Source organism: Cucurbita pepo, chromosome LG02 (assembly GCF_002806865.2).
Source record: "Cucurbita pepo subsp. pepo cultivar mu-cu-16 chromosome LG02, ASM280686v2, whole genome shotgun sequence".
In the NCBI taxonomy this organism is placed as follows: Eukaryota; Viridiplantae; Streptophyta; class Magnoliopsida; order Cucurbitales; family Cucurbitaceae; genus Cucurbita; species Cucurbita pepo.
In genome coordinates, this window is record NC_036639.1 from 11,147,521 (window position 1) to 11,163,367 (window position 15,847).

General features: G+C 34.7%; 2 protein-coding genes across 3 annotated transcripts; one reads left to right on the top strand and one right to left on the bottom strand.

The window, feature by feature from the left end:
• The first annotated feature begins 1,138 nt into the window (after positions 1-1,138).
• On the top strand, positions 1,139-2,965 carry LOC111787422 (dof zinc finger protein DOF3.6-like). 2 transcript variants are annotated; one of them, XM_023667378.1, is made up of 3 exons: positions 1,140-1,359; positions 1,479-2,452; positions 2,600-2,952. In XM_023667378.1, exons 1-2 carry the CDS (start codon positions 1,306-1,308, stop codon positions 2,403-2,405), a joined length of 981 nt encoding a protein of 326 aa, XP_023523146.1. In that variant the 5' UTR covers positions 1,140-1,305; the 3' UTR covers positions 2,406-2,452; positions 2,600-2,952. The 2 variants fall into 2 exon arrangements, with proteins under 2 accessions (XP_023523145.1, XP_023523146.1); XM_023667377.1 differs by having other exon boundaries at positions 1,139-1,359; positions 1,479-2,965.
• A 7,582-nt stretch (positions 2,966-10,547) lies between these two features.
• Positions 10,548-11,703, bottom strand: LOC111787432. Its single transcript, XM_023667391.1, has one exon. It carries the CDS (start codon positions 11,521-11,523, stop codon positions 10,693-10,695), a length of 831 nt encoding a protein of 276 aa, XP_023523159.1. The 5' UTR covers positions 11,524-11,703; the 3' UTR covers positions 10,548-10,692.
• Positions 11,704-15,847: the final 4,144 nt, after the last annotated feature.

A 15,847-nucleotide genomic window follows, 5' to 3' on the forward strand; every position in this document is an offset into this window, starting at 1 on the left:
ATAAATTCGCCTTTTTACGATGATTTGGAAACATGTCGTGAGCAAAAATAAAGTAATAAAATGGTAAAGGTTTGAATATATAATTTTTTACTCCAATCATGAAGTTATAGTTTATTATTGTGATGTATGAGTAAAGAAATGGTACATAAATGAACCAAAAACACATATGAATGAGAGTCATTATGATGCGTTTTTTTTTTAATAACTCAATATGTTGGGTAATGCTCGTCGGGAGGGATAATTTTCACTTATAGAAGCAATCCAAGATACATAGAAGAATGTCGAGTTGAGATTTTAAATCCTCATCTGAATTTTGAACAAACAATTCATTATTTAGTATTGTAATTCTCTCTCTAGAAGACACACTTTAAAACAGTGAAGCTGATGACGTTACATAAGAAGTCAAAATGAACAATATCTACTAGCGATAGGTTTGGAGTGAAGTGTTAGAGCACTTTGACGTACGCACAAAACCACAACATCCCAAAAAGAAAACCTAGCAAGGTAAATTAAAGAAAGAAAGAAGGTCATGTGGAATGGAATTGTTTATGATTTGAGGTCAATAATAAGAATGGAAATGGTTATAGTTTTGTGGAATTGAATGGCTTCCATGTGAGTCCCACACAAAAGCTCTGTGAAACTAATGTGGTCGTAAAAGGTAAAGGGTTTTCAGGCATATGTCATTGGCAAACCCCCCTCAATTATGTGTCTTTTATTACCTATTTCTCAACCCCACCACCAAAAACCAAAGCCCTAATACCTAAACATTGTCTCAATAATGCCAACTCATTACTCATACAAACCACTACTCCCTCTCTTTAAGAGTCCAGCGTCCTCTCTAGCACACCGTTCAGTGCATGACTCTAATATTCCATCTTTTTCTCTTCCCTTTTGAGGGTGTTAGCCACACAGTACACAGCTCAAAAGCACATCATCCAGTGTCTGACTCTAACATTCCATCTTGGTACGCACCTCAAAAGAAGAGGATGAGGAGGAAGCTTATAAGCGAAGGAAGGAAGGTCGCTCCACTAAAACCCTAAAAATATAATAAAACAAAAAGATAAGGAAGAGAATGAAGGGAATAAGAGAGGAAAGTTAAAGAAAAGGTTCCACAGCCATTACCTTTAATTCTCTCATCTTCTCCTCTTCCCCTTCATCGTCTTTCTTTCCCTTTTCCTTTCTTTTCTTTTCTTTTCTTTTCTCTTCTTTTCTCTTCTTTTGTGTTTGCCTCTGGTATCCCCCAACTGCATGCGATTCTCCACCTTCAAATTTTACTTTATCAAAAGCTAAAAGACCAATCCCTCCATGGATTTCTCTTCTGTTCCACTCTATTTAGATCCTCCTCCCAATTGGCATCAGGTAATGGTTTTCTTCTTCACCTATGCAAAAGAATTATTCCCTATTCCCTCTTTTCTATTGAATATCCCATATATATCTCAAGTTTTTTTCTTCTTCTTTTTTTGTTGTGGGTTTTGCAGCAATCAAATCATCATCATCATCATCATCTTCAGATACCCAATAATGGATCTCCTCACCATCTGCAACCCTCATCCACTGCGCTGCCCTCTCATGTCGGTGCCACCGGGGTTGCCTCGATCCGCCGTGGTTCGATGGTCGACCGAGCTCGCCTAGCTAACATACCACTACCCGAGACTGCCCTCAAATGTCCTCGATGTGATTCCTCCAACACCAAGTTCTGTTACTTCAATAACTATAGCCTCTCTCAGCCTCGCCACTTTTGCAAGACCTGTCGTCGATACTGGACTCGTGGTGGCGCTCTTCGAAACGTTCCGGTTGGAGGCGGTTGTCGTCGGAATAAAAAGAATAAAAGTAGACGCTCGAAATCTCCGGCCACCGGGAACGAAACGAGTAACAATAACAATAACAATTCGAACTCACCCACCAATACAATTCCCTTGCATAGTAGCAACGCTGAGAATATTATTGGTCAGTTGCAGCCTCAGAATCCTCATCTTTCATTCATGGCTACGTTGAACAATTTCTCTCGTTATGGGACAGCCAATTTAGGGTTGAGTTTCAATGAGATCCAAACTCAAGCTGGAGACATCGGTAACAGCGCCCTTCTAAATCATCACTGGCGCAATTCCCAAAGCTTTCCTCTTTCAGCTGACCTAGAAACGCCGACAGCGTTGTACCCATTTCAAATTAGTGAAGGCGGCAACAACGCAACAAATTCAATTCTAAATCCAAATTCAAGAGCAACCCATTTGCCTCCAGTGAAGATTGAAGAAACCCAAGTGCTGAATTTGTTGAAATCATCAAATTTGGGTGTCAACAATTCGGACAATAATAATCAATTTTGGAACGGCGGAAATGGGTGGACAGATCTTTCGGCTATCAGTTCTTCGTCAAGTGGCCATATTTCTTGTGACTTCAATCATTGAAACCCCCAATTGATGATCTTCAAAATCGTGTCTTCCACAGCTTTGTTGTAAGTTTCATTTCTATCAACTTATTAAGATTTAAGTTGTCAAGTGATTTGAAGTAAAAAAAACAAGTAAGAACATCACTTGATGAGTTAAATCTTTTATTAAGGTACTTAGGGTTTATAGAAATTACTCATAACAAAAATATCCAGGCACTCGTCTACCTCTCTTCAGCCTCTCAATGATCGTGCATGATATAGTTGAAGAACTGAGGAAAAATGTGGCAGTTTGCTTCTCTCTCTCTCTCTCTCTCTCTCTTTATTTTATACAAAAAGATTGTGCTTTGTAGAAATATTTGTTTAAATTTCGCTTCAATTTCTCTTGAGAATCTGTGTGATTATGATCTGGGTATGTTTTTGTTAAGGTACTGAAATCGATCGAGTTGGATCGAAATCGAAGAATGTTTTTTTGTTTGTATTGAATCATACTATGTATGTATGTCTACTTTATTTTTTTTTGCATAAACTTCTTAATAGAATGTGATATGATTAGGAGTTAGAATTGAGTTTCATTTTCAATTATATTCAAATTTGTAATGACCCAGATCCACATCTAGCCGATATTATCATCTGTTACGGAAATATTTCCACACTCTTATAATGGGTATTTCGTTTTTCTCCTAGGAGAATTATCAAAATAGAAAATTACCCTTCATTTTTGTCTTGAATTTGGACGGATTGAACCATAATTATTATATACACTAACAAAATGTTTAGTAGAACTAAACGAAGATGTGGTAAGTATCGATGTCGAGAAAAGACACGTAAATAATTTTGAGTAAGATTATATTGTGAGCACAGCTTTTAAGGAAGCTCTGATTTTGAAGAGAAAACTGTTGACCTCATTTGATGCCTACACTTCAATTCCTTTCTTTCAACATCTCTGTCTNTTGTGCATGTGGACTGGACTACCCAAAAATAATAAAATAATAAAAAAATAAAAAAATAAAAAAAAGTAGGATAAGTGATGAAGCTTTAACAGGCCATGGCGTTGCTACCCACATGCTTCATTTTCTTTCACTTCAAGACATCTGTGTGTGCATGTGTAAATGAATGAAAGAGAGAGAGAGAGGACAAAATTACAATGATATTGTCATAATAAAAATGATGAATGTGAGAATATTTAGGTACAGGTACGGATGTCTTGAAGACAACAACAACAATAATAATAATGTAGAGAAAAACGGTGAGAGGCATTCTAAAAATCCAAGCACAAGATTTGCTCTACAACTTTTGGTTCTTGTTTTTTTGGTTGAATGTTGTGTAGACATCCAAATTAGTTGGAGTGGAAGAGAAATTTCCAATTTTTCCTTTACCAACTTACTTGGTGGAGTGAGAGAGGGCGGTTGTTTCAATACAAAGCGTATAATATGCATAATAGATACGAAGAGAAGGTGTTTTTGCTTCAAATAATGGAATGAATAGAGAATAGAAAGGTATAGGGATGGGGGAAGCTTTTGAAAATAATAATAATAATAATAATAATAATCCATGTAGCTTTCACAAAAACCAATAGAAAAGAAAAAGGGTGTCTCTGGAAATGGGTATCAAACACAAAAGAAAGAGGGACGAGAGATTGACATAAAAGAGGAGTGGTTGCTGTTGTGGGTACGTACTAAGACCAGCAACCAAAGGTGGGCGCAGAATTCCAACACCCCTCCACATGCCTTCTTTCTCTTTTTTTTTCCTTCATAATATCTCTTCTACCTTTTTAACTTACTTTCATTTTCATTTACATTTACTTACGTCCCTCGTTTTCTCGACATTTCTAACAATCTAACTCTATTACTAGTAGATATTGTTTGTTTTGGGCAGCTACGTATTGTCGTCAATCTCACGATTTTAAAACGTGTCTATTAGGGAGAAGTTTTCACGCCCTTATAAGAAATGTTTCGTTCCCTTCTCCAATCGATGTGAGATCTCTACAATCTACCCTTCTTGGGGGGCTAGCGTCCTCTCTAGCACACCACTTAGTGTCTGGCTCTGATACCATTTGTAATAGCTTAAGCCTACCGCTAGTTGATATTATCCACTTTGGCTCATTACGTATTGCCGTCAGTCTCGCAGCTTTAAAACGCATCTATTAGGGAGATGTTTCCACACCCTTGTAAGTAATGCTTCGTTTCTTGTAGGAATCCCTTGTTCCCCTCTCCAACCCTCTTGGGGACCAGCATCTGTGCTGGCACACCGCTTGGTGTTTGGCTCTAATACCATTTGTAACAGCTCAAACTCACCATTAGCAAAAATTGTCCGCTTTGGCCCGTTATGTATCATCGTCAGCCTCATAGTTTTAAAACACGTCTACTAGGGAGAGGTTTCCACACTCTTATAAGGAATGCTTTGTTCCCCTCTCAACCAATGTGGGATCTCACAATCCATCCACTTGGGGGCTCAGCATCCTCACTAGCACACTGCTCGGTATCGCCTCTGATACCATTTGTAACAGCTCAAGTCCACCACTAGTAGATATTGTCCGTTTTAGCCGGTTACTTATCATCGTCAGCCTCAAAATTTTAAAACGCGACTACTCGGGAGAGATTTCCATATTGTTATAAGAAATGTTTTGTTACCCTCTCTAACCAACCTTAAATCTCACACATTCAAAGCTTATTTCTTTGTAGTTTTTACTGATTTATTTGAAACGCTAACATTGGTTTCAACCCTTTGTAATACACCGAAACAACTAATTGAAGATGATTACTACATCTATGCTTCTAACATGATGTTTAATGTTCGGCTTTGAATAAACCAACGAGCTAATCATCTCTCTCTAAATGCAGTAAGCTCCAGTTGTGACCCGACAGACACTGTTAAATCTCTGAAGACCCACTTTTCACAGTAACATTTCACATCTAAGTGGGTATGAATTATGAGGTGCTGAAAGATAAAAAGGAATCTGGTAAGGGAGAGGAGAGCTTGCAGAATATTTGGAAAATCACTTTGCCCTTCTTCCCTTTTACAATATATAAACATATATTCAATTCAAACATATTCATTCAAATTCCAACACACATTCAGCTTTATTTCCAATTCAAAACAACTGACAAAAGGAACAAGTTTTTTTTTTTTTTTTTCCCCTTTTTACCCAAATTTCTGCTACTTTTTTACTTTATTGTTCATCTTATTCTTAAGAAGTTTGTGAGAAAAAAAAAAAAATACTTAAAAAGTTAAAAATGCTGCCTTTATTATGTTTGAAGCTAAGTGTGTAGAAGAATAAATATAAAGGGAGAGTTTTTCGTAGTTTCTTCAAGAGTCATCGAGGAAGAAGAGACCTCCAAAATGGTCTCATACAAATAGAGTTAGGGTNTTTTTTTTTTTTGTTTTTTTTTTTTTTTTTTTGGTAATTATTAAAAAAAAAAAACAGTATTTAAATTTTAAGGTAAGATGTTGGATGTTTTAGGAGATTCTTGTAATTTAATATTTAAAAAAAAAAAGGAATTTGAATGCTTTTTGTTTATCCTATAAATAGGCGTTGATTATAGTAACCGACCTTGTTTTGGCAGGCAGCTGGGTGTGTCTTTTTTGTGATATTCCTCGTTATCTTTGTCAGCTTTGTATTATGGAAACTGTAAACGCACCGACTCAGATTCATTCTACTTTAACAACCTCACTAACCAAATTATCTTTTTATCTCATTTTTTTTAAACATGTCTACCCGCTCTAAATAAAATAAGATAATTCATCTTTACACCGAGAATGAGAGTGTGTCGAGAAAATTTTCTATTGGTTGGCGAAATTGAGATGAAGATAGAATGAGAATTATATTCTTTGGCTCGTTCTTTATTTTGAAAATTTAATGTGTGTTGTTTTCAGAAAAGTTTAAATTTTACATCCTGACACTCTACCTTTCGCTGTCTAACACGTGTTCCATCTCTGTTCAGTCAATTTTGCCAGCATAATCGAAAACCTAGAACTCATGGACTCTTTCTAATTTCTTTTGATTTTTATAATTTCTTATCTAAAACTTAAATCAATTTGATTCCTTCGTTTAAAAGTTTTAGAGTTTTAATCGTTTTTTTTTTTTCATAATTTATAATCAAATATGGCAAAGAAATGTTCAAAATCCGTCTATAAATTTTGTAAATGTTTTTCTAGATCTGATTCAACTCAAGATTTCTTCATAAAACTTGTGAGAAACACCTCGTACTAAAAACTTAGAATCTAAATTTAAGTAAAACTCTCGTATCTAATATAAAACCAAAAAATTAAGAATTTCACAATTTGTACCTTTCGTTTCTTCCCTTCAGGATGGAATCGAGTGATTCAAAAGCCCAAAATCGAGTGATTCTTGTTGAGCGAATGAGAAATTAATTGGGGCCGACAGTAGTGTGGGTCATGCAAACACATAAATATCATAAATCTTGATGCTTGAAGATGCTTGAAGAACATATGGGACGGCCTACAACTTTTAAAACTTCTCATTTGGGCTGATTTGGACAATTGAAGTTACCAAGAAACTATACTAACTCGTGGGGTGTCTAGGCATTCATATGTGCCACCACACCCCATCAAAACGTCCACCACGTAGTATCGGACCTGAGTTTTTGTTCTTTCAATATATGTCTTAGCGGACAAAACGAAAACATACTTTGTATCTATCTACGAGTCATTCTTCGACCTCCATCTAAGTCAAACTCAAGAAAAGAAATGACATGAACGATTTTGGAACCTCCTAAACTGTTGCCTACACATATATCTTTATGATATTAAATAATGGTTGGAGAACGATCTTGGATCGAGTAAATGTGTTAGCGTGGATAGAGACATATCCAACAACATGGTCTAACTTCGAAAAGAGGCCAAAGAGTGTTTGCATACGTATGTATTAGGGTTGAGCTAGACCTTTTACGTGTTTTGAGAGTAATTTAAATTTGAAAAAGCATTTATGGAGGAAAGAAAAAAGATAAATAAATAAATATATATAAAAATTTCTAAGCCTTATGTTTCAAATCTACAATGAATATAGCTTGTGGGAAAACAACTTATTCAACCACCACCACATAAATCAACGTCTTCCATCCCTTTCAAAACCAAAGAAAATAAAAATAAAACATTTATATAATATTATTAAATAAACATTTTCTTTTTATATATCAGAATTCAGTAAAAGGCCCATAATTAATCCATCAATTTGTCAATAAATTATTTGACAAATTGTTTTTTTTTTAAATCAAAATTTGGTGAGAGAATTTTCTGTTTGCTTAAAAAGAACAAAAAACCTCCATATGTAATGTTTTGTCTTTTTATATTTTTTGTTTTTTAATAAAGAAATAAATAATAATAACTTAATGCTGATTTAATAAAATAAGATATTAAGTTTTTGTCGCAATATTTTAATTTTTACTCGACTTGTTGGAATTATAATTTTTTTTTTTCAAAAAGAATCAAAATCTTTTATTTAAGATTCCAACAAAATATATATATATATATATAAAGAAAAATTGAAATCACCCGTTACCTAACTTAGGTAATATGTGACGCTGTAAGTAAAAGAGGGTAGACAAATGAACCAATACCAGATTTGAATGAGAGAGATCCTCGGATAGAATAGCTAATAAAAGCTTAAAAGAATTGAAATTTACTATCTATACCAACAAGATGAGCCTTCTTGCCTTCGTTTTTAGCTGCTGAATCATAGGAACTTCAAAATTAGCGTGTTTTACTTGAAACAATTCTACATTAGGTGACGTTCCTATGGATTTTCCTGTGATGCATATGCGTGAAGACAAAACATATTAGAAGAACTCGCATTGGTCAGTAGAGATTGTTTTCACTCTTAGAAGCTAACTGTAAGTAACATGACCACGTCAAAAGGGATGAAAAGGAAAGTCGGAGTCATTATAGGCATTGACCTTAGGACAGATTCAGCAAACAACTTAGTCACTCATTTTGTATATTATGGTCTTTATCTTAATTTTTTTTATCACGGGTCTTGAGAGACTTTACCCCAACTAATGGAAATTAGCATTCAGTTAGTAGAACGAGCATCACTTGCCATAGCGTCTTACAATATGAAATAAGAAATTGTCACCATACTTATTATGATAATATAAGTCATTCATATTCATATTATATCCAATTTTCTATGTGCATAACAATACACGTACTAACATCACAATTACATACAACATACATCATCAATCATCCAACCTACCCCTAAAGTCATCCAATGAAAGAATTACCTATTTCAATCTCAAATTGCAACAATAAAAAATTAATTTATTGTGTTAACTTTTTTTTCTTCTATGATAAAAATAAAATTATCAACTTTAGAAATAATAATTGATATTTTATTCATTAAACTATTCTGAATACGCCGGATTAAAATGGGTATTGAGATGGAATTTATGTGCTATTATTAAAATAGTTTAAATGTTAATACTAGGCGGCTAGGTTTCATTTGAAAAGGTATGTGTAGCTGATCTACCTAAATTCAAATTCCACTCACTCAAACAATGGAAACGGAAACTTGTGCCTTGAATTCAAAATTTGATCTTTGTAGGCCCGTGAGATTTTTCTTTTTTTCTTTTTAATCCTACCCTCTTTTTCAACGGGACAATAGTGAACTATTCTTCAATAATTACTATTTATACTAATAAAATGTATCATTATTTTTTAATAGTTTAATTATACAATTTCCAACGTTTGAAACTATCTTATGAAATAGTTTAATTATATAATTTCTGATGTTTGAAACAATCGTACGTGAGGTGATTTCTTATAAATGAGATGTGAAAGAAGACAAAACATCATTAAAAAAAAAATTAAACTTGAATTTAATAAAATTTATGGAACTAGATTTTCTTCTCCTTCTTTTATTTTTTTTTTTATTTTTACCTTAAAAGTATTTCCACTTCTATTTACATTTATTTTTGTAGAAAGGTATTTGGAGAAATTAATTTCTATGAAGCTTTAAATTTACTTGAAATATAAAGAAAGAAAAAACACTTAGCCAATAAATAGGACCACCTACTTATTTTGACATATCGTTGGTTTAAATAAATGAAAATAAAGTTAAAGTGGGACCCTTTCTTCATTTATTATTTCCTGAAATATAATTAATTAATAAATACGCCATATTTCAGTAACAACAGCCTATGACCTGCAGATTTATTTTTATCGGTCAAAAAATACATATTAATTTTTCTAAAATTTTAATCAAAATATTAAATCTATAACAATAAAATTAAAATTTTATGTACTAGCCAGTAAAAAAGTTACCTCAATAAACTGACACGACATCGTGTGAGAGATCTTACAACACCGTGCATCTTCTTTTTGGTGACTCAATTATAGAATGTGAGATCTTATAAGAGTGTGGCTCTCTCTAACAGACGCATTTTAAAATTATAAAGCTGATGGTGATATGCAACGGGCTAAGGCGGACAATATCTACCAGCAATGTGTTTGAGCTATTACATGGTACAATAGTAGTTGTTACACGACTCTCCACAATTGTATGGTATTGCCCACTGTCCACTTTGAGCATAAGCGCTCATTGCTTTGAGTTTCTCTCAAACCAATGAAGAGAGTATTTCTTGATTATAAACTCATGATCATTCCCTAAATCAGCGGAGGTGGGACTTTCATCATCCAACAGTAGTATCTCTCCCAGTAAGATGTGGTTCGTGGATAAACCAACGCAGAAACTGGTAGACATGTGANGTTAACAAAATAGAAAAGAAAAATACAAGAAGAAAAAGAAAGAAAAAGGTAAATAATGGCGTGGAGGGCAACCAACTTTCGGCGGCCGCATCGCGTGATAATCACAATGGCATTTCTTGTTGTTTGGGTAAGTAATGAATTGAAACTTTCACAACTAATTTCCATTTTTTTAATTAAAAAGAAAAACCCTTTTTCACTTTTTATTTTAATTTTTAGAACAACTAATATTAATCTATTAATAGGTGCAATGCACGTAAGATTTTTGTTTTCTCACGTAATATTATATTTCCTCTTGCAATAAATTTAATTTTTAAATGATTCCATTAAAAATTTAACACGTTAGTAAATAAATGAAATTAAATAGTTGCACGTACTCTATAAAATATATAGGCAAAATAAAGAAGAAATAGCCTAGACATGAATAATCAAAATTATATGCTAGAAGCTTAATCCAGGTAATTAAAATCCACCATACTTGAATCATGGTAGCAATGCTTCAAGAAACAAGAACAAGATCGTAATTAAAAAAAACTTGGAACTATATATTTACAGACAAACAAGCAGATTATGAATCAATCAAGTTAAGAGAAGGGCGTGATTTTGTTGTTGGGAAGTGTTCGGAATTCTGGAGGGGAAGAAACCAGAGGAAGAACCTGGGAAGAACTTGAGGGCTTTCTCTGTTCGTTTTTGGTGTTTAGGATCTCGCCTCTTTTTTGTGCTTCTTCCATTAATCTTCTGTACAGTTTCTCCTCTGCATCTCGGAGAAATTTGAACTTCGGAGGCGGCGAGGATCTCATCCTGTTTAGATTCTGCTCCAATTCTGCTGAGGATTCGAAGAGCGGATTGAATTCATGGAGTTTGTATGAATCTAAAGAACAGAGAGGAGAAGCTTTCAATGGAGGAGAAGCGATTGGAGTGAAAAATGGAGTTTCAATGGCGGTAATTATGTCGCTCAAGCTTCGATTTCTCGATCCTTTTCTACTTCTATCGCCTCTCGATTTCGCGTCCTCAGATTCCAAATCTTCCCTCGTTTCCTCTTTGATTGTGAACAGAAATCTCGGTTGCCCTGCGAGATTGTAAATCGCCATCAGCTCAACATCCTCTTCCTCTGCTTCATCGTGTTCATCGTCTTCCGCCGTGGTCTTCAACAACAAATCCTCTCCGCTGCCGAACTCAAGGTCCAATCCATGGCGATTCTCAAGGGGGTTTCTGGTAATTTCACGAGTGGAGTTAGTTTCAGAAGGAATCAAAGGAAGTGAGCGGGGTTTGTTGTAGGCGTCGTGTTGAACCTCTGTTGTATTGATTCTCTTGTTGTTCCGCCATAGAAGATAGTAAAGCTCTGCAACTATGCCCAAAAAGAGGAACCCCAGAGCCAAGCCTAAGCCGATATACAACCAAGTGAAAGAAGCCATTGGGAGATGAAATTTGGCATCCCCTCGAGTGGAAGAAGGAATCTGGGATTTGATCGCAGGGGAGAAGAAGAAGGAAGACTCCAACTACCCAGAAAGGATTGAAAATTTTGAAATTAATGGGAAATAGCGACCTGACGATTGTGTAAAACGAAGCAGTTGGGTGGGGATTAAAGACCCCTAAATTATAATAAAAAAAAAACAATAATATGAAACTAAGTACAAAATATTATAATTCAATTTGAAATGAAGGGAGGGTTGGGCGGTTGAGTGTTTGATTGTGAGCGAGAGAACCGAAGAAGTGATGTTGAGTTGAGTGGTTTTATTCGGTTGGGGTTTAGTGGGGGGCCAGGCGTGGGGGCTAGGGTGAGCGTGATTAAGGCGTTGTAATTGGGACTTTTGTGGCGCTCATGGTTGGCCATGGAGGGCAGCTCACATGGGAGTTTGCAAAACGGCAAACGCTATATTGTTTCCCACTTCTTTTACTTATTAAATCTCTGTTGTAATCAATGCATAACGTGTTTTGTTCAATAACTAGGTTTAATAAGAACTCAATTCAATTGTTCTTTGGGTAAACTTTCAGAGTCTATTGGGGTCGGGACTAAAAAACATGCCTCGGCTCAAGCTGAATGAACCGTGCATTCCCTGGGAGAAACCCAATTCGACTTTCTCCTAATTGTATTTGGATGAAATGGAGTAAAAGTTTAGGTGAATCGTCAACCGTTGGTATTATCTATACAGGTCAAGAATGTTTTACCATGAAACTTGCACACTAACATCGAGGATGAACAAAAAGGTGATGGCTATCGTGGGAGGTCAACCGTTCAAATCACCATATTTAATTCACTTTGAATGAGCTTACCTGATCTATTNCGGTAAAAAAAAAAAAAAAAAATATAGTAATGCTCGTGAAGGTTCAAGAAATAGTAAATAAAAGAAGAGAAATCGCGAAACTCCAATTTATCTAAGTTCGAGTTAGAGGACCAACCCCTTCAATTGTCATATCCTATTCAATTCCAACATCTTTTAAAGGAGGAAAGATTCAAAGACTAACAATGTTCGTGAAAATTCAAAGAATAGCATAGACTACCACTACCATTGAACATAGAATCACATGTAAATCAAATGAGTGCATCTAACATGTGCCATGTGAAAACATATGTTAATTAGGCGAGTAAATTGTTAATTGGTCCAAGATATAAATATTGTAAAAGATTATATCAAACCCCAATTCAATTTCATCGTCACGTTATCAAGTCTTACAGATTATTTGCCACATTTTTTAAAATATTTTTCTCAAACGTGTTTGAGGCTCAAACATACGCCATCATTGTTTGCGAAGTCTGAATTTCACACTATTAACTTGTTCACTGAATTAGAATAAGTATTGTATAATCATTATCCTGCTGCTGTTGTGTGGAATGTCAAGACCCTACGAAATGAACAATAATTGTTTTATTATTAAGTCTGCAGGTTGCTTTTTTCCCTCGGATACAAGTGAAGAATAAATAGGATTTTGTACATATAAGTAAACGACATATCTGATGCCAAGATGCATATATAAAAGGTTGTGTCATGATGTAAGAATTAGCAATCCTTCCATTAAGTTAGTACAAATATAGAGTTGGGAAGTTCATTTGTAGTACTTGCTTGATTCCTTAGTTATAGCAATCAGCTGGAATAACACAAAAACTAAACTTTGAAGGTTCACAAAACTAGTGAAGATGTCGTTTATGGAATTGATTTTTAATGCAACAGTTACGTTGATGATGCAATAAGTAAAGTTCTTGGTTCTAACGACTCATAATCCTAGTCGTATTATGCGATTCGAATTTGGTTGTACTTTTTTGGTGACTAAGTGCTTTCTTGTAACGACTCAGATTCATGATTACTCTTCTCAAAGATGATGAAATGGTCATAAACATGGATGAGGAAATGTATGAAATGAGATCCATGGTGTCTCACCGACTCAAATTTTGAGTACGAAACACTTGTAGAATTAACCTAGAAACTACATAAATGCTCCATTACTCTTCTGAAAGATGATAGTAACGTGAAATTTATTGTATCTCATAGATATCTGTTTAGATCTTGCTTCACTCTAACGAGTTTGAACTTTTAAAATATAGCACCTTTCGTAGCACGAAAATGCATTATAGCCATCGAAATTGATAATATTTATTAACATTTGGCTACTTTTTTTATGTGGGCATTGTGAATTATATACAAGAATGGATCCCTTTGAAGACTAGGGGGACACCCCAAGTTTTCGAACCTTTTTAATGTATATAGGCCTAATGCCTTTATCAACTCTTTAAATAAAAATGTCTTAATCATAAAATATGGTTTTTTTTAATTAAAAAAATAAGAAATATGAAGAAGAATGTTCAGTTTAGCCCTTAAATATGATCACTATAACATAGTTTTTTGGTCCCTAAACTAAACTATCAAGATTGATCCTATAATTTTATGGATCTAGTATTAATTATTTAACATCTTTCATTAATTTAACGAACAATAATAGTACTAGAACTATTAAGAACATCGTACAAAAGCTAAAAAGATACAACAAAAGCAATCGTCCAATGCTATTGAAACATAGCTATATCGTTTAAAATCACCAAAAAGTTGGTCCATAATTTAACCATTCAAAGATTTGTTATAACTTTAAACATTGTCCTCGACAAACCATAGCATTTTATAGCTTTTACAAAAATCTATTAGGTTATAAATCACGACTCTCCATAATAGTATGATATTGTCTACTTTGAGAATAAACTCTCATTGTTTTGCTTTTGATTTTGATTTTTTCAAATTGAGACACTATTAATCCTCGGCAATTGTCCCTTCGAACAAATTACATCCCAGAATCTCCCTCAAGACATATGGATGGAGCCCTCGAATAACCTCTTCTTAATCAAGAATCGACTCTTTCTCTAGAGCCCACAAACAAAATACAATGTTTGTTTGACATTTAAGTCACTTTTGACTACATATTTGAGGCTCACAATTTCTTTGTTTGACATATAGCTAAGTTAAAAGGATAACTCTAATATCATGTTAGAAACCACGACTCTCCACAATAGTATGATATTGTTCATTATAAGTATAAGCTCTCGTGATTTTACTTTAGTTCCTCCAAAATACCTCATTCGGATGAGGATAGTATTCACCCAACAATAACGTTTAGAATTGAGCCCATTAATAAGATTGAAAGGTAAAGCTTTGAAAAGGGTTACTAATATCCCAAGTGAAGTAGTAATTTTCAATAATTAGAGTCCATGATCTTAAAAAATAATGGTATCAAGAATAGGAGAGAAAGAGGGAGAGAGGGTATGGCCAAATAGAAGAGGTTAAGAGAGAGAGAGAGAGAAAGGATGGCATGCAGAAGAAGAAAGAGAGAAGGTAGAAAGGAAGTTGAACCAATCTGCATCGTATTCGGTGCTGCGGAGAGTGGCTCAGAAAATAGAGCAGCAGGTGGCTGTGGCTGTGGCTGTGGCTGTGTGGCTGTGGCTGTGGCTGTGGCTGTGTGGCTGTGGGTGTTTTTAGTCTAACGAGGCGACGCCACCTGAATAGCACAACTAATCGCAATACTCAAAATCAATTACTCATAAGTTTGTTACTGAAATTACACTGACATCACTCTTACAAAACTCAATCAATCTCTATAAATCTAAACATAACCATTCAACTTCTTCTAATATTATATATAAACATGGAATCTGTGTATCCTTCTCTATTGCCTTAACACTTCAATTCCCAAAGCCTAGCCCTTACCTACACCTTACAACCCCCAACACCCTATCCTTCAAAACCCTTTCCCTTCTCTCTTCAATGGCGTAACCTACTTGGCCTTTCCCTTCCTCTGTCATTCCCCAGATTTTATATCAATTCTCTCTTCCCTTAATTCATTCCAACAAAACCCTTTTCTTTTTCTTTTTTTTCTCATTAAACTTTTCATCTTACAATTCCTACACATCTCTTAGTGTTATTAGAAATTGGCCTACAATTGCTTTGTCTATTCGAGGGTAATTTCGTCTTTTCACTCTAAACCCTAGACGGTGTCCCTCCCTCTACCCACCATGTTTTCAGAGATTTGGAGCGCCAAAAACGATACGCATGTCCTTATATCTCTCCCCATTCGTCCATATCACCCTCTACCTACACACCCCATTGGTTTACAATTAAACCCTTTTCACTTTTTTGTGTGGGCATTCAGAATGAGAGGCCAATTAAACCAAAAACCAATAAATTAAAATAAAAACCCTTCCTTTATTTTTCTATATATATATATATATAGAACCCATGCAGAATTACACCACTATTA

Coding starts and splice junctions, on each gene's coding strand:
- LOC111787422 (XM_023667377.1), top strand. CDS start 1,306: ATGGATTTCTCTTCTGTTCCACTCTATTTAGATCCTCCTCCCAATTGG. Junction 1,360..1,478: donor CTCCTCCCAATTGGCATCAG/GTAATGGTTTTC, acceptor TGGGTTTTGCAG/CAATCAAATCATCATCATCA.
- LOC111787432 (XM_023667391.1), bottom strand. CDS start 11,523: ATGGCTTCTTTCACTTGGTTGTATATCGGCTTAGGCTTGGCTCTGGGG.